At 37.0% G+C, this 24,409-nt stretch overlaps 1 protein-coding gene across 6 annotated transcripts; it reads right to left on the bottom strand.

Moving 5' to 3' along the window:
• Window positions 1-155: 155 nt before the first annotated feature.
• On the bottom strand, window positions 156-20,039 carry LOC128692934 (E3 ubiquitin-protein ligase LRSAM1). Of its 6 annotated transcripts, none has more exons than XM_070091987.1 (3): window positions 19,921-20,039; window positions 13,725-15,424; window positions 156-12,714 (listed from the first exon to the last, which is right to left on the bottom strand). In XM_070091987.1, exons 2-3 carry the CDS (start codon window positions 15,291-15,293, stop codon window positions 11,926-11,928), a joined length of 2,358 nt encoding a protein of 785 aa, XP_069948088.1. In that variant the 5' UTR covers window positions 15,294-15,424; window positions 19,921-20,039; the 3' UTR covers window positions 156-11,925. The 6 variants fall into 6 exon arrangements, with proteins under 6 accessions (XP_069948088.1, XP_069948090.1, XP_053638264.2 ...); XM_070091989.1 differs by having other exon boundaries at window positions 13,725-15,438; window positions 19,921-20,033; XM_053782289.2 differs by lacking the exon at window positions 19,921-20,039 and adding an exon at window positions 19,492-19,913.
• Window positions 20,040-24,409: the final 4,370 nt, after the last annotated feature.

Below are 24,409 nucleotides of genomic sequence, written 5' to 3'. Positions count from 1 at the left end.
ATGGTATATATATATATATATATATATATATATATATATAAATAAAAAACATCAATCATTAAGTTTACGGATGTTTTTAACTTTCAGTTATCTAGTGTAATTACTGCATCTGTATGAAAGAATGAGTAAAATATTGAGGACAATTTAGACAAATATGCATATTCAAGTATTTTGCCAGTATGAAAAACATTTTCAACATTGTATTTAAGAAATAACACTTAGAGTAGAAAATTTCCATTACAGCCACCAGGCATTTTACACAGTTGGTTAAGTTATACAATGTTTGAAGCTCTCTGATAACCAACAAAGAAATATCTCGCACAATACACTATATCACACTCAGCATAGAACCACTTAGAGAAATGATGTGGAGTGTATGTGCAATACAACCTAAGCATAACATTTCCCTGAACATGGCTTCACAGAAACACTTGTTAAAAAAATGTGTTATCTGATTTATTGTAAACCACTGTGTGTGAAATCATGTTTATATTGTCATGCCTTGCTAATACTTAGTATGTGCTTTTATTTGACTTATTATAGAAACTCTAAACATCTGAATCTAAATAATATAATTACAATAAGAACACTATATTTACAAAAAATATGTCTTACTCTGGCCTGAGTTTGTTCACATATAAGCATAAATCAGCTAGTCTTATAATCCCTTATTATGTACTTAATAGATGACCTAGGGCTCCAACATCATTTAATTACTTTGTCTATTTCCTTTCCATGAATTTTTAAAGTATTCTTGAAGTACTAAACCTGTAAGGAATAGTTCACAACTATACAGCAAAAGTGTGGGGATAGTAGAGAAAAAAGTAGAAGTGTTAAAGAAAGGACAATGGCAAATAGGAATCACAGTCAGTATAGCATATCGTTGTTAAGTCAAAAAATCACTGAGAGAATCCTTACTTATATTGAACTATCTGAGAGGAGAGCAAGAGGAGGATGTCAGCGAGTTAAAGATGTCTAAAATGAAGTCGGCATGCTTCTTAAAGAATGGAACAAGAGGTAAAATGATTGACTATCAGAGCACCCTAACAACTCTTGCAGAATTGTACTGGGTACCCCTCCTTTTGATGACCATATGCAAGTCTGGTGTAACAAATACACAGGTGTGCAAGAACTGTTTCACATAAGCAGCACCTACGAAGGGAGGACAACCAGAAATCCAATTTTAGTTGGTCACTAATGTATGTCAATACATTAAGTGAAAAAGAATGACACTAATAGCAGTATATTGGACTAACTCTGATTATTGGCTAGCCATATACTCCTGTTATGTAGAAAGGAACATTCACATGTTACTTTCCAAGAAACAAATATAAAGTTTATTTTCTCTATGTGACTGTTGTATAACCGTGTCAAAACAGCCCTTTATCATTACTGTTTCAATGATCGCTTCCAATGTACAGTATGAAGGTGCACAATGTATCTGATATACATACACTACAGTACTGTACTTTTTCCTGTAATACACAATATTTTCATTTTCTTTTTTCAACAAATTATTAAAGAATTCTGTTTACCTTTGTCAAATCCAATGCCAAATCATCAATAATATACCTTACCTTCTTACCTAAAATTAAAGAAAGTTTAAGATTTAGGAGAATTAGTTAAACATTAATTCAGAAGCTAAAAAAATATGAGATTCAGATTTTTAAATGTTCAAACTGCAAAAGTATAGAGAATAACTAAAAGATTTATTTCATGAGCATATAACTTAAACTTGTGAAATCTATTTGATCTCTGCATTTAAACTAAATGTATTGGTAACTGATAAATAATTATTGCCTTAGAAACAATTAACAATTTATCAGCATTTAACTGGACTTGAGGGTCATTCATGAGGTGCAACCACTACCTCCCTGGTGTGAGAGCTGCCTTTATTTTTTATGTTAATGTCAGCAACTCTACATCCTCAGGATCAAGAGAAGGGAGAGCTGGTAAAGACAGAGAAACTACTCCTGTGGGAAGTCACTCAAAGGCTAAACCCTGGAAATGAACATTCCCTAGGAATGGAGTCTATGCAACTCTGGTCAAGTGAGGAAGCACTGTCCAGGAAAAATACTAAGTACGGCTCATTAAGTTGAGGAGAGTTAACCCTCTCCCAATTATCATTGTTAATTTTCAGAAATAAATTATGGAAACTGGAAGTACCTAAATCCCTTTCCAAATCACATGAGCTAAATAAGCAGCACACTGTATCCTTGTAAGACTGAATAATACATGTGTGAAAAGGAAGTAATTACTCCATGTAATTTTCCTACATAGATGTCAGCTGCTAGTTCCATAGGTTATTGAATAGTAGAGCCCCAGAGGCCTAGGGCCAAGGAAGATGGAATGTTATTCATCCCCAATGCACCCCTCCCCTAGGTCAGCCACTGATGTGGAAGTATACCAGGTATACCTAAGGATAAACAGGAGACATTTTGTCCTCTAAAGAATCAAATTATAAACTAGAGAATTAAATTAGGTGGTAATTTCATGCAAACACTGCTAGGAAGATCACCCACTGAGTACTAATGTGACCAAGAAAGTATGAGGCTGGCCTTGAAGATGTCATAGTTGAAGAGTCAATAGATAAAGTGTAGGACTGACAGCTGGTTGTTGTGTGGTCTAGCTCACCACGTAAAGAGAACCTTCACAGCGCACATAAGTGCGATAAAACACCTAAATTACTGGGAACATTTGAAGTTCCTTGATTTGTATTCCCTGGAATGCAGGTGGGAGAGATATATGATTATATACACTTGGAAAATCCTTGAGGGATTAGTACCAAACTTGCACATGAAAATCACTCCCTATGAAAGCAAAAGACTTGGCAGATGATGCAACATTCCCCCAATGAAAAGCAGAGGTGCCACTAGCATGATAAGAGACAACACAATAAATGTCAGAGGTGCAAGACTACTCAACTGCCTCCCAGCATACATAAGGGGGATTATCAACAGACCCCTGGCTGTCTTCAAGAAGGCTTTGGACAGGCACCTAAAGTCAGTACCTGATCAGCCGGGCTGTGGCTCGTACATCGGGTTGCGTCCTACCAACGGTAACAGCCTGGTTGATAAGGCCCTGATTCACCATGAGGCCTGGCCACAGACCAGGCCGCTGAGGCGTTGATCCCCGAAGCCCTCTCCAGGTATACCAATGGGAAAAATGGGGTCTGGCTGAAGCTGGTCGTAGAAAGCAGGAGTGAAAAAAAGGAAGAAAATGAGGCAGAAGTAGGTATACTGAGCAAACACTGGTTAAGTCTCTTCACAGGCAGGTGGTAAGTGATGGGCTGGGGATACATTGTATACCTCATGGATCATTAGAACCAAAATGAAGAAAAACTTATCTTGCATTTTGTGATAAAAGTTTTAATTTTTTTTTTTTTTAACACATCAGCCATTTCCCACTGAGGCAGGGTGACCCAAAAAAAAGAAAAACCCACAAAGAAAGAAAAAACTTTCATCATTCAACACTTTCACCATCACTCACACATAATCACTGTCTTTGCAGAGGCACTCAGATACAACAGCCTAGACATCCCTCCAAACAGCTAATATCCCAAATCCCTCCTTTAAAGTGCAGGCATTGTATGTACTTCCCATTTCCAGGACTCAACTCCAGCTAACCGGTTTCCCTGAATGCCTTCACAAAATATTACCCTGCTCACACTCCAACAGCTCATGTTGTAAAAGTCAACTAAAATCATGTTGTAAAAGTCAACTAAAATGCCGGGAGCAATGGGCTAGTAACCCCTTTTCCCATATAGCCTACTAAAAAGAAAAAAGATTTAAATATCAATTATATTTATATCATTACTACTATATTAATGCTAGCTTTCTAATACAGTACAGTACTTACCAACTTCGATCTTACAAACTATTTGTACCAGGTATGTTTTCTATTTTAACTTTCATAAATTAGTACAGTATACAATGTAAACTCTTATGCGAATTTCATGAGATACATGTTAACGCTTGTTACATGCATAAGCCTGATCCTATTGCCCACTTACAATTTCCTTTAGTTTAGTAGCCTTCTTGTCTTCCTGATAGTTTTAAATGTTTGTTTTTAGTACTGCTTTATAAATATTACAATCATTAAACTGTTTTTAATTTATTTTTACAAATTTAAACACACATTATTATTACAACACTATGGTATATTATTATTAATGCAGAAACTAGTTAATACAGTATATGTGACAAATGTGAGCAACCATAATTTTGCTAGGTGCCGTCCTAATGAGGCTAGAAGAAAGTTCTAATACATTGCATATTATTATTTTGCACTGAAAAGTATAGGCAATCCCTGCAAAACAAATTGAATTGCTTAATGAGGTGAATTATGAGAAAATCACTGGTAAAGTGAAGCACATTTCTCTTCAGACTTACAATATATACACAGAGGTATGTTTCAGAGAAAAAATGACCAGGCCTACTATGAAATAACCAAAAGAAAAATAAACCAAGAAATAAAGACATTTATGATGGTGAATGTGTTTTCGTCTTCGACTCACTTAGCATTGGTGAGAAAAAGCCAATACTAAAAAAGAAAAGTTAACAGACATGAATAATCATCAGAGATGGACGAGAAGGTTATATAGAAAAAATTAATGGTAAGATTTGGAATTGGATGTTAAGAGTGACAGGATCACTTTTTTTTTGGTGAGTATTATACCATCAAAATATGCCCAATTTTGTTTCACGTATAATAATTTCCCTTACTCTCCGCATTTCTTATTACTAAACGGTTACTTTGACCTTATTTTGGAGGAAGCAAACAAACTAATGTTATACAGTGGAACCTCAAAAATCGAACTTAATCCGTCCCAGGAGCTAGTTCTGAAATTTGAAGCAATATTTCCCATAAGAAATAATGGAAATACAAACAATCCGTTCCAGAAACCCAAAAATATTCACACAAAACATACATTTTATAGAGATAATTACAGTTTTACATACAACAAATACTATAGTTTTTAATTATGTATAGTAATATGTATATATAAAATAACATTTTTACTTATCTTTATTGAAGATTGGTGATGGCATCTGGAAGATAGGGAGGAGGAGAGAGGGAGTTGGGGTTAGTGTTTGGAAGGAGAATCCCCCTCCATGAGGACTTCAGGTAAAGCCCTCTCTGGGGTTACTTCCCTTCTCTGTCTTTTAATGCCACTAGGACCAGCTTGAGAGTCACTGGACCCCTGTCTCACAAAATAACTGTCCACAGTCCTCTGTTTCTGGTGCCTCTTTAACATTTCCCTAAAATGGGACATGGTTCTGTCACTGAACTTGTTGCAAAGATGGCTTGTTTCAGCTTGCTCAGGGTGGTACTTCTGCACAAACATTTGGACATCATTCCACTTCGCACAAATCTCCTTAATCTTTGAAGAAGGCACCTCATCCACTCCCTATATTAACACCTTTCGTAACATCAGCATCCTTGATTTGTTCTTTCTTTGACAGGATAGAACCGATGGTTGACTTATTTTTCCCATACATCCTGGCAAGCTCAACAAGTCTCACACCACTCTCATACTTTTGTATTATTTCCTTCTTCACATCTATGGTGCTTCTCACTTTCTTTACCACAGGGGTACCACTAGCAAGTTTCTTTGGGCCCATGGCAGCTTATTTCACAGTCCCACAAGCACTAAACACAACGAAATAATCGTAAAATGCGTGAATGAGAGCGCAGGTTAGTGTTCACTCAAGCATAAACAAAGCTAGACTGCTCATGGCGCCTGCATGGGGACGCGGACAGAGCGGGCCGGCAGACAGGTCCCGTACCCGGTGGTCCGAAAATAGGGGATTATTCGATAATAGGGACACAGTTTGTCCGAAAAAATGGTCCTACTTTCGAAACGTTTGATATGTGATACGTTCGATTTTTGAGGTTCCACTGTATATGATAAAAATAAAATAACGAGGCACTTACGCTGACCACCATCAACTGGTGTGACTAGCGTGAGAGCCTCGTCCCACCTTCAACCCAGTGAGTGACATAGTAGTATTAATATATACAGGTTCACACATTAGCTATACAAGTTTGTTTGCTAATATCTCACACTAAAATGAATTCTTGTAAAAAGTAAATACAGTATAGTACTCTACTTGTAAAGCAAGGACTGCCTCTACTGGCTTTTTACTTTAAGAGAAATATGCATTACCACAATAACATCTATGAAAAGAGAGGAATAAGGAATAGACAATTGATGGACAACAAAAATACATGTAATGGCAGTGGCAAAAAAATAAAAAAATTATTAACTTTTTTCTAATGAATCTAGATAGCCTTTTACTTCCAAAAAAAAAAAAAAAAGTTGGGCAATATGATTACACAACACTTGGGTTAAAATTTCAGTACACTATGGCAGGTACATAAAAATACTTAATTTTTTCTTAACACTTTACTTATTCTTGCCATCATTTAGTTCCAGTTTAGCACTTAGCACACACAAAAATAATCAAACTTCAAGAGCATTATTCTCATGTTATAGCTAAACAGCAATTGCAGGTTGGTTTCTGAATCAGATCAGTGTTTAGCTTTGAATATTCCTGAGGATGCAGCTGAAATTGGAGGTGCAGACCAGCTTTCAAGTAAATCTAAGCTTTGACTCATATTCACTCAAAAGAATTATAATGCAGATTATTACTGCTTGCTAAAGAAATTATATTTTGCTTAGTCTATATTCGCACTTCTTCTTACTTGATATCTTTGGTTGTAAACTTTTACATAAAACCTTCCTGTTTGCTCTTAAGTACTTTTTATGCGAGCAAGCACCAATTATTCTGAAAGGTCAATATCCAAATTAGTGTGAGTGAGGTAACATTTATGAAGGGATTCAGGGAAACTGGTTAGCCAGACTTGAGTCCTGGAGGTGGGTAATACAGTGTCTGTACTCTGAGGGAGGGGTGATATTTGCTGTTTTTCAACTGGAGTACCAGCACACCTCTGGCAAGACAGTGATGGAGCGAGTGATGATGAAAGTGTTTCTTCTTTTTTAGGTCACCCTAGCTTGGTGGGAAATGGCTGAAGTGTTAAAAAAAAAAACCCAAATGGAGACAGAGAAGTATAATGGATTATCCATTATATTTTGACTTCCAACTGAGATTCCCTTCAGCTGGAGGTCAAAATGGATATCCATATGGATACTAACCTTTCATTTACAAGTGTTCATCACACTTTGCTGTATCATCAACTGTTTATTGATGTAGTAGCTAAATAATACTAATATTTTCAATGAATGTTTTAAGCATTTTCGCTTGGCCTCTTATTCCTGAAGATATAATATAAGCAGGAGTGAACCGATATAAAATAATATAAAAATAGCTACCATCAAAAAAGAAAGTTTAGATTCTACATAGTATAAAGAAGGAATCTGATTACATCAATTTAGTCATTTGTAATAATTCACAAGCTAGAGGAGTTCTACCTTAAGAAATGTATATAAATATCGAGGGTTATTTTGGTATGCATAAATTGGAAAGTACACACATAAGAGATGAACCATATAAAATATAAAAGATTATATAAAGGTAGAAAATGTGCAGTAGTGTAAGCCTTGTAATGGTTTATCTTGTAAATGTAGTCTAAGATCCATTACACAATAGAGTAAAACAACAATATTCATCATGTGCTTCCTTTAGCAAAGCCAGCCAACCAATTTATGAGAACAGTATAGCATTTCCTCATTCATATTCAGTAAGAAGATATTAAAAATACTGTACACATGATGTACTGAAAGCACTGTAAAAAGTATAAAATATAAACATGAGAAAGGTTGACGAGGTTTTATAGATAAAATCAAATTCCTTATACAACTTCAAAGTGTCCTATTTTTTCAATATACAGTAGACTCTCACATAACACATTCATGTAGCACATTATCAATAAAACACTAATGAAAATTGTATTTTCCATTCCAGCATTGTTAGGAAAAAATCAGCATAGCATGCATTACCATGCCATTTATTTGAGAAATAATCATTAGCCCATGTTGCATGCTAATTCCTATTAGAACACACTGTGAGATACAGAATTTTCCCCTCCCTCAGCTTACAGCAGAATTATTGTTTTTGGAGTGAAGACTTATTGTCATACAGTACAATGTAAATGACCTCCCATGCTCCAACTGTCTCATGGATGTGCACCATACCTTACTCAGATGTGCATGATTAAGACAAGTTTGGATTTTTTATCACCCCCATCTCGTCTCTGAATATTAGCCATGACATCCAAGAGAAATACTAGGATACTACAAGTGCCACAAAGAATAAACATTTATCTCTGAAAGTACTTTACAGTATTAAAGAAAGTGTTAATTTTAATATGCTCACATGGTGGTCCATGACTATGCATGATGTCTTACTCTGTGTTTACCAAATGATTTTTTGGTATTTTTGGTACTTCATCTCATCTCTGGATGATTTACTAATGATGCTAGAGATGGCAAGAATGAATCTCTGAGAATACTGAAGGTATTAATTTTAATTAGCTACATGGTGGTGCATGACTGTATTTGATGCCTTACACTGTAAGAGCTACAGTCATCTATCACAGCACAAGAGTGTCACACCCAGGGCCTCAAGAAAAATTTTGCAAGGCAGAACAAGACTGCTTTGGGGCCCCTGGGGGCTGGCTGAGGTCCCCAGCCTAAATGGATTTTACATAATTATTTTTTTAAGTAAAGTAAAAATATTATAAATGGTTTAAAAAAAAGGACAAGTTGAAAACTGAGACACTTATGCAACATATGAAAATCTTTACTGAGGAAACGTTTCACCACACAGTGGTTTCATCAATCCAATACAAAGCAGAAAGGTATAAGGAGAGGAGGAGTTTGAGGTAATCAGTCCTTCAGCCTGGAGCCAATGTGTTCAGTCCATCAATCTTGTAGAATGTACAGCATAGGGATCTTGATACAAAGAATTCTTCAAAACTTGTCCAACCTTTGGAAAAAGACCTATTTAGATTAGTGGATGGTTCCACTATGACCATGCCTCCTGCTTCGCCTCACCTGACTACAGTATATACGCCACGTCTACGGCCCTATGCTGTACATTCTACAAGACTGATGGACTGAATACATTGACTCCAGACTGAGGGACTGATTACCTCAAACTCCTCCTCTCCTTACACCTTTCTGCTTTGTATTGGACTGATGAAGCCAGTGTGTGGTGAAACATTTCCTCAATAAAGATTCCCATATGTTGCATAAGTGTCTCAATCTTCAAAGTAAAAATATTTGAAATTACCCAAAAAATCAAATGGAAAAAATAAAAATAAAACATCTATGACTATGGGGCCCCTTCAGAGATTCACAGCCAGGCCCTGGACCAATGTACTGGCTGAACCCCTCCCCCCATAGGCCCTGGCACCCCAACCTCTTTATGCATGTCAAGACAAACAAGTACTACCAACTAAAATTTAAATAAATAAATAAATAAATAAATACTGTTTGTACAGCAATGCATGCAATCATACGAACTGTTTTTGTAATACTCATTTGTGCTTATCTGTTTACAATAATGTTTTACCACTGAATACTTCATTGCTTAGTTAATCTTAAGTTAATTTTAAGCCTGCCCGTAATGCTATGCATTCAAGTGGCTTTGGCATGCTGCATTTAACTGTATTCTTTTGTATTTCACTGTATCATGTTCAAATAAATAAATAAATAAATAAATAAATGACAGAAAATAGTTTTAGGTAATCTGTGATTCTTTTGGAGGCCCAAGAACCTAATCCTTCTTCTCCCTTATATTTTTCCATTTACATAATGCAGATTTCTCATAACACATGCTTTTTAAGGAACATAACCATGTTATGAGAGTCTACCATACATAGTATAGTATATACAACTATATTTATAACTTCTTAAATGTGCTAAAAGAGTAAGAATCTTTAAATGCTACTCATTTACCAGTCCTCATTCACACATGTAATACAATAGTGACAATGCTCATCAAGTAATAATCTGACTTACAGCTACGAGAAAGAGAGAACATAACTAATATCTGTACATTAACCCTTTCAGGGTCCACAGGCCCTCTCAGACTTATTCTCAGGGTTGCCCAAATTAAAAAAAAAAAAAAAAAAAATTCTCATGAAAAGATAGAGAATCTTTTCCTGATCAAAATGACACCAAAAGTATGAAATTTGATGGAAAACTTACGGAATTATGCTCTCGCAAAGTTAGCGGTCTCGACGATGTTTACGCATCGGCGATTTTGCCCACTTTGAGCCCTATTTTCGGCCAATTCCACTGTATTAGTCGACAAAAATCATGAATATTTCGCTAGAACTCCATTTTTTCTATCAAATGAGTGCAAGAAACCACCCATTTACTGATTTCAAGTATCCAATACAGTGGTCAGAATTTAGCAATTTTGCCAATTTCACACAAATTTCAAAAGATGCCAATTTCCAAATAGGGTCCAGAATAAACAAGGACATTCCTGGCACTAAAATGACATTTCCTCTGTTCATTAGTCACGTCCCAACACCCCTCTTACATTCTTTTGCTTTCCACTTTGAATTTTTATTCTCACAAAAAATAGAAGATTTACTGTTATACAGACTACTGCAGTAGTGTAAAAAATGGTATAAATAATATCGGCGCACTTTTGAAAGAATATTAGACTCACCAGTTGACGTGTAAATAAATCAAGCTTAGCTTGATTTATTTACTTTTGAACTTCGGTAAAAATCGAACATTTCTGCTACTTTGAGCTCAATTTCAAGGTACTTTTCATTATAAAATCAGTCAAAATCATCTCAATTTCTGTAATATGTCTTCCATTCTATAGAATGAGACCAGGAAAACTAGAATACAACAATAAATACCATACGAAAATATAGTGCAAAGTCGCTGTTTTAATCCAAAAACATGGTCAAAGTTTTTTTTTTCTCATTATGCACTGTGTGCTGCAGGATTTTTTTTATACTGTGCACACTGACCACATAGACCCATTCTTTCATATGTAGGCCTACCAGCTTTCTCTCACTAGATTTGAGGGCGCTAGAATTTAGGCGTACTAGTACGTCAAAAACCCTGGTGCGTATGGCCGAAACCCTGAAAGGGTTAAAGGTGTATTTCCTACCAAGGTAATATTTTACTTTAAACATTAAAGTTATGGTAGGTCAGGTCCATGTGCTCCCACCAACCTAATTTAAATGATAAAAGTAAAATAATGTGTGTGCATCATATTTATGAAATGTACCTCTAATGTAAGGATATTTATGCTCTAGACTAGCTCTAAGCCATATTTTAATTGGACATTAAGTATTAATTTTGTATAGGGTATGCAACTAATGATAGGGTGTAACAGTCAAGAGTTGTGCTGACTCTTAATAAGAGGTCAATGTTGCATTCAAGATTAATAAAGTATCAATTTAAGAGAAAATGTAATAATAATAATATACAGAATAAGCCTTTATTAGGACTACATTTATTTCAGGGTTGAGCCTGATAAAGCTCAATCCTGAATGAAAAATATTTCCAGTAAAAGCTTATTCAATATACTGTGTCATTATACTCATACCTCTTGGCAATATGCCTCTATATCCATAACAAAATATTTTGTCTGGACTGCAAGTAATCACTAGAGTTAAATTGATATACTATTAATAACATTTGTTAAAATAAGTTTCTTATAAAAACACTTCACGCTAAGGAGTTTATCTAGTAAAAACTATAAAACAATATGAGGCTTCATGAAAAATGAGAAAAGATTTACAAATCCATCCAAAATTACTAAAAAATGGCATTCAGACCATTTGGGGTAGAAAAAAAATGCTTCTTACACAGTACGTATTAAATAGCTGAATATTCAACATTCACTGGGCTCATCTTGCCTCTGAAATATTTAAGTGTAACTATAATATTTGGCAATGACTAAGTTCAGGAAGATATGAGCACAATTAATAGGTAAGAAGAATCTTACTGATTATTGGAGACCTGCACATTGGACATATAAGAAGTGGAGTGCAACACCCAGCACAAGAACAAACATGGCCACATGGCAAAAACACAACCTCACATGCTGAATTTAAGCATACCACACACTCAGCTTCAACAAACTGCCCATCAAAAGGTAGAGCAGATGCCTCTGCCTCTCCATCTTCAAAAGCCGGCATACTTGGCATCTCTCTCTTATCTATCTCAGGAGCTGAAGGAGCAAAGGGCAAGTCTGCTTCAAGTGGAGCTGAAGGAATTTGGTCTTGAAGCTTTGAGGCAGCTAAATGATTCTGTAAAGCACGTTGCAAACTGCGATAAGTTGCTGGTCCAATACCCATTTCTGACGCATCCTCTTCTGTGAGATCCATTAAACGAGAGAAGGTAATTGAATTATGAGCAAACACTGGTGTTAAATCAAGAGCATTAGCAGCACAAAGAACTTCTCGTACTTTAGGCTCTAATTGGGCTTCAGCTTCAGCCAAACCAGCAGGTTTCAGAGACAGAAGTCGCTGATACTGGACTAGCCAAAACTCTTCCTCAGGTACATCTGGAGTTCTAGAGTCTTCTAGCTGAGCTAGCCATTCCATCAACTGAGCTTCACGCTCATTCTTCTCATCCAAGAGAGATTTTAGCAAACCAACTAGAGTAGCTCGCTGCTCCAACATTGTGCTCGACCCATATTTAATACCATACTTCCTCTTTCGTACCTCCAATGAAGAAAGGCGCGCCAACTCATATTCTATCTGGCCAATCTGTAATTCATAACATCGTTATATACATGTATTCAAAACTCAAATATTTAAACAGGAAAAGTTATAGTTTATAGAAAAATAAAAGACAATGTATTGAAACTCAAAATCACAATATATCAGGATATAAAGAAATTCTTTTTTTAGCTATAAATTATATTTCTGCTCTTACAGTGTGAAATATAATGATCTACAACCAACACAGCCTCATACCCATGCACCTCCTCAAATTACTAATTTTAATTTCTAAGCAAAAATTCTTCCATATTGCAGTACTACTCCATTACTACTCACAATGCAAAGATGATTTATCAAATAATGAGTATGCTTTCATTCACTCACATTCCCTTATAAAGCACTTCCACTGCATAATATACAGGCAGTCTTCCAGCAGTATGTAGTCAGTAATTCCATTTTTAAGAATAACTAACACTTTCAGCAAACACCACTCCCACATGTCTACATCTACTTAACTCCAAATTTGTCTCCATCCAAATTAATCAGTATACACTACAATATCTTTAACCAGCATATGAATATTACTCTTAATTCTCTCTCCTACATTTGATGCTTCAAATGTACAGACCAGCTCCAGTCTTGTTGGTGGATATGATATTTGAGGGGATGCAATGGTGGACAAGTGGATGCAATGATAGATGAGTGGAAGCACTGGTGGATAACTGAATGTGATGGCAAATGCATGGCTATGACGGTGGATGAATAGATGTGATGATGGATATGGATGAGTTGATGTGCTGGTAGATGAGATGTGATAGTGGGTGAGTGAAGATGATGATGGATGAATGGATGTGCCAATGGATAAGTGGATATGATGGATGAGTCTATGTGATGGTGGATGAACTGCTGTGATTGTGGATGAGTGGATGTGAATATGTACACTATGAGGGTGGCTCAATGATCTCTGCTTATTTCACTACATATTGAAATAAGTATTATAGTTACAAGTGCAATGTAAGATAAATCAATAACGTATTAACATTTGTATTCCTTACCTGTCTGAGAATATTATTGCGATGTAGATCAGATTTGAGTAGTAGTAGTCTAAAAGCAGCAGCCTGACATTCTTCATCCTTGAGCAAAGTAGAAGCCCATTCCTCTTGATCAGCTAAGCGCGATGTTAGTACTCCTTTGAGATGAGAGTTGACTAGATCAGCCTCTTCCAGCAGAGCACAAACTCGAGCCCCCTGTTCCTCTTGCACAGCAAGTCGTCGTTGTTCTGCAGCCGCTTCCTCAATCAGCACACTCTTCATTGCTGCAACCACCTCTGAATGACGTAGCTCAGATGCCGCTTCCACAATACCAGAAAGCAACGACTGCATTTCTTGCTCTTGATCGTGAAGCAAGCACAGAAACTCCTCACTTCTCCGAGAGGCAGTAGAATTAACAAGCTCCTGAAGAGCAGCAGCAGTCTCTTGCTCTGTAGATGCCAAATCTCTTAATAAATTATGTCGTTCTTTTTCCTTAGCTGTCACCAGACCTTCCACTTCAAGGTCCAAATTAGCTTGTTGGGTAGTTAGTTCACTGATTAAAGATTCTTTGTTACTTGATGATGCCAAATATTTTTCCAGCTGTTCTGCCTGTTCTGCACGCATACTTTCTTCTATATTGTACTGTTCTTGCATAAGTTTTAGTTTCTTTCTTTCATACTCCATGGCTTCTACAGGAGTTTGAGAAATACCTTCTAAAAGATGTTGTTTATTATTACTCATATCCTGTAACATATGGGCTAGCTGCTGCTGTTCCTTAGCTTGAAATTCTTCTTCTACAGCCAACTGGGCTTTAACTTTCTCATCTTTTCTACACATGTAGCTAAGAAATACCTGATCATCTTCATATGGCTCAATTCTTGTAGTATATGCATGTGGAGAGGCACACTCTGTAAGGTCCTCTTTTGACTCAGAAATCCCATCATATGTGAACCCATGTTCTTCACAAAGATAACGCATGATTGCTTCTGTACCTTCTGCCACCACTGCAGGAGGTGGAGACTTAAGTTTGTCTGAGTCAATTTCCAGTTTACAAAGACTACTTTGTAAATTACAAAACTCCTTTGGCAGTACAGAGATGTTATTCCCACTAAGGGATAACATTTGCAGTTTGGGCAAGGCACAGATGCTTACAGGCACTTTGGAAAACTTATTTGAGGACAAATAAAGTTCACTTAATTTTGTCAGTTCACTAATTGACAAAGGTAAACTTTTCAGTTTATTGTTATTAAGTTTCAGAACCTTGAGGTTCTTAAGCTTATTGATAGACTCAGGAAGATGAGAAAATTTATTATTTGTAAGATCTAAGAATTCTAATCCTTCAAGCTCCTGAAGTCTACCTCCTTTTTCAAGTGATGTTAAAGAATTATCTTTTAACAAAAGAACTGTTTTCTGCAACAATCTACACATAATAAAAGTGTCGGGTGGAAGTTCAAGCATGGCACAATCGGTGAGGTCATATACGGGCTCAGGATTCTGTTGGGCCATTACCACCTTTAGGCCCAACTTGGCCCGCCGTTCTTTGTCACTCATGGTGGCAGCATTTTCTCTCTTAAACAAGCATCCGAATGGCATCCTGACATCTCTTTCTCCCCTGTTGTAGCAGTAACTCTGATAGCCGTCATCACCTCACTAATTTATGATCATGTCTAGGAACTTTGAAATCACTACAGGCATAATTCTGAAATATAATTTGCTACAAATTCCTGTGAAAGAATATCTTATATTTTATTAATGAGCAAACTTACATAATTCAACATCCACTATAATACTGTGCATATATTACAAATACAGTACATTATTGCAATTATAATATTAAAAGCACCCCATTTTTGCCATCCGCAATTCAATTATAAAAAAAGTTGGCTTGCTGTCAACTCCTGAAGTAAAATTAAGGATTTAATGAAAATATCTTAATAAAGTGCAGTGAACATCCAATAAAATGGATTAAAAGAGGGAAGGGGTATCTGCTTTAGTAAAAAATCCATTATATTGAAAGATCTGATCAAGCAAATGTAGTCCAGTTAACAGATCAACTACCAGACAATGACAAACGGCCAATAAAACACTTAGTCCATTGTATTGACAGATTACAAGGACATACTAAGAATAAACTAGAGTACAATAGAGTATTACCTCTAAATGTACTTGAAAAGAAAACAAGTTAAAAGTACAGTATAGTACAAAAGTACAGTACAGTAATTTTCATACCTTTTCTAGTGGATAGATAAGCTTACAGATGTATGTATATACAGTACAGTATTTCTATATGGCTTAGTGTTAGCCCAGAATAACATTCTGAGTAACTGGAGCTATAAAGCTCCAGCTTTACTGCTCGAGCTATAAAGCTCCAGCAGTAATGCTGCAGATGGTGTGGGAGACAGAGGTAGATGGTGAGGGAGATGTAGATGGCATGGGAGATTTAAATAGTTCAGCAAATGTAGATGGCTGAGGAGACAGATGGCTCAGGCTTAATGGATAGCAACTACAGTGTACTTCATTGCATATGAAAAACTAAAGTGTAACTGAACACATGTCAATGCTCAATAATAACCCACGTGGATACAGAAAATCAGGAAATCAATTGATCTGTATATTTTGACCCTCGTTTGGGATCCTCTTCAGCAGATGAAGAGTTTTTCCTTGCTTCTACAAACGTCAAAAATTGTTTGCTCACACACTCCCAGGCCAATGAAAAGCCTCCAGCTTCCTCATTAACTGAAGTTTCTACTTAACAGTTAAGGTCACGCTTCATTACTTACTTTAAAGGTCATTGTTTATAAAATTGTACACTGTACTTTAATGAAATTATTAAAAATGCTGTAAATACAAGGGAAAATTGGAGATGAAATGACGATAGTGTGAGCACATATGCAGACAATATCAAACTGATTTAGGCCACATTGCATGGGAAAAGTTCAAATGGATTAAACGGAGTTGGCCCATTTTATTAACTGCATGACCGGACCAGATACCTGTTCAGTAGAGCAGATTTGGTCCGCTTCATGGCTATTTTAATCAGACACCCCATTAAACATACACGTTGAGCTAATTAAGGTATGTGCTATATGGGGCTTAGCAGCACAACAGGTAAATGACATTTTAACCCTTAAACTGTCCAAACATAGATCTACGTCCACGTGTGGGGGGCTCCAAACGTAGATCTACGTTTTTTTTACATGCTTTCAAATGGGGAAAATCAAGGTCTGAGTGCTACGCACGTGAACATAGATCTACGTTTGAACAGCTTAAGGGTTAAAACAAAATTCTGCTTTAATGTCTACTGGTTGACGAATCTCCCCAGAATAATTTAAAATTGGTTATATAGTATACAAATCTGCTATTTTATCCAGGTTCCAATGTATGTATAAAAACTAAGTAAAGCAAGCAGTACTTTTAATTTTGCATTTAAAGCATAAATGTTTACTTAATAAGAAGTACAATTCCAGTTATATAAACTTAGACTTTGGAAAGTCACTGACAAAGTTTCACACACAAGTGGCCAGGGGCCAGGAGCTGTGACCTGACCCCTGCAACCATAACTAGGTGAGCACTGTATCACAGTATCTTTCTTAGAGCCAGGCAGAGTTGAGCAATACAGTACTATACAGTCAAAATTACATAAATAAAGAGAAGTCATAAGGAAGATCAGTTAAAACTGACATTTCATAGGGATCACTGTTAGGTAGACTTTTAGAACACCAGAGAGCTTTAGGGTGATTTGGAAAAGTTCACGTTGTAGTTAGGAAAAATGACATTATGCAATTTAATGGTCCATTAGAAGACTATATTTATGTCAGCTTGGAGGTTTGCTGTGTCTTCTACAGATGTCACTCTCATATAGATTCTAGTATCGTCTACAATGGATCATATGGTGCTATGATTTATGACTGTCATATATGAGAACATGAAAACAGGGGTAAATATTGTACCTTGGGGAACAACAGCTTTTCACTATGGCAGTCTCATATTTCTCCCTGTTCACTATTCCACTTGGGCACTATTTGTTAAAATATTAAATATCCATCTGGACCGGTTGGTAGCACACTCGCCTCACACATTGAGTGCCTTTGGTACAATTCCCAGCATAGGTGGGAACGTTGGGTATGTTCCCTTACATCTGCTGTCCCTGTTCATCTAGCAGTAAGCAGGTACCTGTGTGTTAGTTGACAGCTGTGGGTCACATCCTGGGAGACAAGATTAAAAGGTTCCCAATGGAAATAAGACAAGACAGTCCCTGATGACACTGACTTTCTTGCTTTATCCTGAGTGGCTAACCCTCTGGTTAAAAATCCAAACAAATCTTATCTCACATATTAGATTATGATAAAAGTACCAGACTGCTACTTGGCAGATTTTTGGCCATTAATTCTGACATATACAATGCAAATTTGTTTTACAGTTATTATTATTATTATTACAAGTTATTATTAATATTATTACAATCAAGGGGGAAGAGCTAAACCCATAGGATTATACAGCACCTGTGGGGAGGATGTGGAAGGCAGTCTGGCTTAATTCAGGGAACTGGAGAACAAATCCAATGCCCTAGATCAAGAGCCGCTCACCAGCATCAAGGACCCTTTCTCGAGGGGTGCAAAAGGGTAAAAAGCATAACCAAGCCTAACGAAACCAACCTAAATAACCTAACGTAACTTAACCTTACCCTGACCATCAATACTGGCACGTATTTCTTACGTTCAGCCAGCATGATGCGAATTAATACTAAACAGTGATTGGCTCTGACACATTCCTCTACCAAAATTAATATAATAATTTTGTTAATATCTCCCAGCAAAACAATTACCTCAATAAATGCTCATCTATTTCATGGTGCACACCGGCTGCATGCATTGTAAAATGTAATCTAATGCCCGAGTTCCTTTGAGATGTAGTTGTAAACCTTAGCCTAGATTACAATTTTATTATTATTAATATTACATGTAAGGAAGTGCCAAAATATAATACCAGAAGACTGTAGACATATACAAATAGATGTAAGCTGATGTAGATTAATAATTATTATAATCAAAATGAGAAGTGCTATACCTACATGGAAGCTGACCTAGAATAATACCTATGAATTATAACTGTTTGCAAGTCCATATAAGATAGACAATACAGTGCTCATGGCTTGGTTGATAACATCCTCAACTGATAAATAGGATTAAAAATCTGAACAAAATCTTAACCCTGATGGAAACTTTAGTTCTGGAAAATTGTGGGGATATCCTAGGTTAAGTTATCATAATGTCACTTTTGTACACTACTGTTTGCAATATGTAAGATGAACCAAAATTACTTACATATATCGTAATGTATTTGTATAATAATTATCAATAGTTACACCCAAAAAATATACAACTCTTATAAATAGGACCTAATACACCCAATTCACACAGTCCGAATTATTTTCTTGAGTAACAGTCTTTCAGTCCACCTACACTTAGATGTATAGAAAAATAGTTAATAGCTTTTTCACGTAAAAAAAATTGGTTAGTTTCAGACCACATCAAGTTTTTCCCACCGTAATAATTGTCTTCAGTTTATGCACAATTTTAATTAAAACTATTGGATGGGGTAGTTCCTGAACCCCGGTGGAAATTAAGCCATATATTACTTGACTTTGTTAAGTTATTCAGGGTGAAATAACCATATATGTTATTGATATCAGCTAAGTATATACTTGTAGAAATAAAAAAACAGGAATGTCTTGTAGTAGATAGATGTCAAATACACAGTTGTGAATACAAGATATACTTGCACACGTTACCACAGGTGAATAATTATTATTATTATAATCAAGGGGGAAGCGCTAAACCCGGAGGATTATACAGCACAGGTGAATAATAATGTGTAAGACAGTTGGAAGGTTGTGGTGTTCCTCCAGCATCACTGATAACTAACGTGATACTGATAACATGGGAAAGGAAAGGAGGAAAAATCAAGGACCTATAAAAATCAAGGGCCTCCAGTGGAAATCTAAGAACCCCCAGTGGAAATAAGCCACACTGACCTTTTTGGGGTTATCCCAGGTAATTTATATGTATGATAATTATACTTATGTGCACCTATTACTAAATATATTTCTCCAGTTTCATTCATCAGTCCCACACACACACACACGTTACAACTAATATTACTCTTCCCTACACTTGTCTGCTATAAAGTGTAAGACAAAGCAAGTGAAACATTGTCTTACTTGTTGGGTGGTGCCTAGAGCAGCCAGGTGAGAGCAAGATGGAGTTAATAAAGAAATATATGTGGTATTATATGTGTAGTGAGGAGAGTGTTGCTGCGTCAACTACAGTGGCTCAGGCGCACTACTACCATGATCAATATACTATGTTAGTAAGTTACTTTATTTAGGTATACATGAATAGTTATATAGAATTATCATACATAGCATATGTGTAGAGAACCTGGGATAACCCAAAAAAGTCAGACAGTGACTTATTTCCATTATTATTATTATTATTATTATTATTATTATTATTATTATTATTATTATTATTAAGGGGAAGCGCTAAACCCGGAGGATTATATAGCGCCTGGGGGGAGGATGTGGAAGGTATTCAGGCTTAATTCGGGGAACTGGAGCACAGATCCAATTCCCTAAATCAAGAGCCCCTCACCAACATCAAGGAACCTTCCTTGAGGGGACTTATTTCCATTGGGGTTCTTTATAATTTTGGGCCTGTCCAACTTATATCAATTTTGTTATAATTCGGTATGTTTGGTGTAGGGGAGGTTTTTTTTTTTGTCTGTGTGTGTGCACAAATTGGAAATAAATAAATAAAAAATAAATACCGAGGCTTCCGTGATGAGTATTTAGTTAAGTAGGTGTATTTTCTGGCTGCAGTCAGTAAATTCCTGTTGTATCTCGTTTTATTTATTATTATAATCACAACTAAGCACTAAACCCACAAGGGTCATACAACACGTATTCATAATGAGTATTTAGTAAAGTAGATGTATTTGCTGGCTGCCTTCACGTATATTAATCAGTTCACTACATTCCTATTGTACGTCCTTTTATCTTGACTGATTTTCACGCAATTCTAATAATAATAATAATAATAATAATAATAATAATAATAATAATAATAGTTTATTTTGACATGATACATGATTGTACAAAGAAATATAATAGTTGGATGTACATGTCAAAAGCCCCTCTGTATATACAGCATTTCGGGCAAACTTAATGTTACTTATATGTATTAATTTTTATAGTTATAATTATTATTCTTGATTTCTGCTGTATCTAATAGCAAGGTTGCTAATAATATATTACAAAGAACCCAATGGAAATAAATCACTGACTTTTTTTTAGGGATTATCGTAGGTAATTTACAAGTATGGTATTATGTATGATAAATGTTATGACCTAAACCCATGTAATTGTACTATGTGTAACTGTACCTTAATAAATTTACTTACAGTCTTCCTCAGTACATATCCCCCTTATGTGTGCTGGGAGGCAGTTGAACAGTCTCGGGCCCCTGACACTTATTGTATGGTCTCTTAACGTGCTAGTGACACCCCTGCTTTTCATTGGGGGGATGGTGCATCGTCTGCCAAGTCTTTTGCTTTCGTAGTGAGTGATTTTCGTGTGCAAGTTCGGTACTAGTCCCTCTAGGATTTTCCAGGTGTATATAATCATGTATCTCTCCCTCCTGCGTTCCAGGGAATACAGGTTTAGAAACCTCAAGCGCTCCCAGTAATTGAGGTATAAATTTTTAATGTAGCTAAATATCTAGACATTTAAATACGATGTATCAACGAGTAATTTAAGGTTTGAAAAATATCAGAGGACCCCTCCAGTTGCTGCAGTGAAACCAGTTTCCTTAATAAAATTGTCCAGGTAAACCATACATAAGTGATAAAAGTTTGAAGCCAATCAGAAGATGCATCCTCGAGTTGTTTCAAACAATCCCCTCAAGGAAGGTTCCTTGATGTTGGTTAGGGGCTCTTGATTTAGGGAATTGGATCTGTGCTCCAGTTCCCAGAATTAAGCCTGAATGCCTTCCACCCCCCCCCCCCCCCAGGCGCTGTATAATCCTCCGGGTTTAGCGCTTCCCCTTCCCCTTCCCACCACAAAAACAGTAAATATACAACCATCTAAAACCGTAAATATACAACCATCATTGCACAAGACCGTGGCCCACAGTACAGATGTTGGAGAGGAGTCTCCTTCTTCCTCTACTGGGGAAAGTAGATGGATTATTATTATTATAATCAAGGGGGAAGCGCTAAACCCGTAGGATTATACAGCGCCCAGGGGAGGGGGGATGTGGAAGGCATTCAGGCTTAGTTCGGGGAACTGGAGCACAGATCCAATTCCCTAAATCAAGAGCCCCTCACCAACATCAAGGAACCTTCCATGAGGGGGAAAGTAGATGGAATCCAGGACGGGGTGGCCCTGGCTTGGATACTGAGGATTATAGTGCAGTCCCAGAACCTTCAGAAATTGACAACACACCTCCCAACAATTCTCAACCAAAGGTGAATTTGTACAAATATTATGCTTGGGGCATCTGTAAGCATGGAATAACAGGGAAAAAAATGGGACATTCAACTTTGAGCATTCCAAAAAATTTAGCGACCTCCTGTCTAAAGGAGTGTGTCGTTAAGTAAATTTTTTTATTCAGGTATACACAATACAGTTACATAGAATTATCATACATAGCAGCATATGTGTAGAGAACCTAGGATAACCCAAAAAAGTCACTTTCACCCAAAAATGTGCCACTCCTCGGTCCTCCAGAAGCAGTGTTACAACATCGAGTGCCCTGCATACCATCTAAAAGGGACCAGGAGGCACAGACCCCACAAGACAAACAATAGTAGCTACGACAACCCAACTCCAGGTGATTTTTTAGTGGCAAGAAACGAAAAAAGAAAATGGAAGGAAATAACAAAAATAGTCCACCACCTTGGAGCCTTGTTGGACTGGAGGCGCAGCCAGTGGCCACCCATGGCCCTCCAGAATTACAAGTACTGATGCCAATAACAAAATCCCCCCAACAAACACAGAATACAACCTCGTTCATATTTGCTAATATACAGGGCCTTAAGCCATCCACCAACAACAAAAAAAATCTTTTATCAGTGGACTTCTAGAGGAGTCTAATGCAATGTTTGCAGCCTTCACAGAGACACAAAAGATCACTTTGACAGTGAAATATGGATAAGTGGTTACAACCTTTTTAGATGCGACAGAAAAAACAGGCAACAAGGGGGGGTTGGCCTGTATGTCAGAGTCCCTTATCTGCACGGAGTTGCTGAACACCACAAATGAGGTAGTTGAAGTTCTATCAATAAAGATCGAGAACCAAAACCTAGTCATTGTGGTTGTATATAAGCCACCAGATGCAACCTCACAACAGTTCAAGGAACAGCTACTGAAAATTGATTACTGTTTGGAAAACCTTCCAGCTCCATCCCCAAACATCTTACTGCTTGGTGATTTCAACCTAACAAGACTTTGCAAAAGCCTTCGACAAGTGTGACCATGGCGTAATAGCGCACAAAATGCGTGCTAAAGGAATAACAGGAAAAGTCGGTCGATGGATCTATAATTTCCTCACTAACAGAACACAGAGAGTAGTCGTCAACAGAGTAAAGTCCAAGGCAGCTACGGTGAAAAGCTCTGTTCCACAAGGCACAGTACTCACTCCCATCTTGTTCCTCATCCTCATATCCGACATAGACAAGGATGTCAGCCACAGCACCGTGTCTTCCTTTGCAGATGACACCCGAATCTGCATGACAGTGTCTTCCATTGCAGACACTGCAAGGCTCCAGGCAGACATCAACCAAATCTTTCAGTGGGCTGCAGAAAACAATATGAAGTTCAACGATGAGAAATTTCAATTACTCAGATATGGTAAACACGAGGAAATTAAATCTTCATCAGAGTACAAAACAAATTCTGGCCTCAAAATAGAGCGAAACACCAACGTCAAAGACCTGGGAGTGATCATGTCGGAGGATCTCACCTTCAAGGACCATAACATTGTATCAATCGCATCTGCTAGAAAAATGACAGGATGGATAATGAGAACCTTCAAAACTAGGGAGGCCAAGCCCATGATGACACTCTTCAGGTCATTTGTTCTATCTAGGCTGGAATATTGCTGCACACTAACAGCACCTTGCAAGGCAGGTGAAATTGCCGACCTAGAAAATGTACAGAGAACTTTCACGGCACACATAACGGAGATAAAACACCTCAATTACTGGGAGCGCTTGAGGTTCCTAAACCTGTATTCCCTGGAACACAGGAGGGAGAGATACATGATTATATACACCTGGATTATTATTATTATTATCAAGGGGGAAGCGCTAAACCCGGAGGATTATACAGCGCCTGGGGGGGGGATGTGGAAGGCATTCAGGCTTAATTCGGGGAACTGGAGCACAGATCTAATTCCCTAAATCAAGAGCCCCTCACCAACATCAAGGAACCTTCCTTGAGGGGTATACACCTGGAAAATCCTAGACGGACTAGTACCGAACTTGCACACGAAAATGACTCACTACGAAAGCAAAAGACTTGGCAGACGATGCACCATCCCCCCAATGAAAAGCAGGGGTGTCACTAGCACGTTAAGAGACCATACAATAAGTGTCAGGGGCCCGAGACTGTTCAACTGCCTCCCAGCACACATAAGGGGGATTACCAA

The sequence above is a fragment of the Cherax quadricarinatus genome, chromosome 38 (genome assembly GCF_038502225.1).
Source record: "Cherax quadricarinatus isolate ZL_2023a chromosome 38, ASM3850222v1, whole genome shotgun sequence".
NCBI classification, from domain to species: Eukaryota; Metazoa; Arthropoda; class Malacostraca; order Decapoda; family Parastacidae; genus Cherax; species Cherax quadricarinatus.
This window is presented reverse-complemented; position numbering and strand designations above follow the sequence as displayed.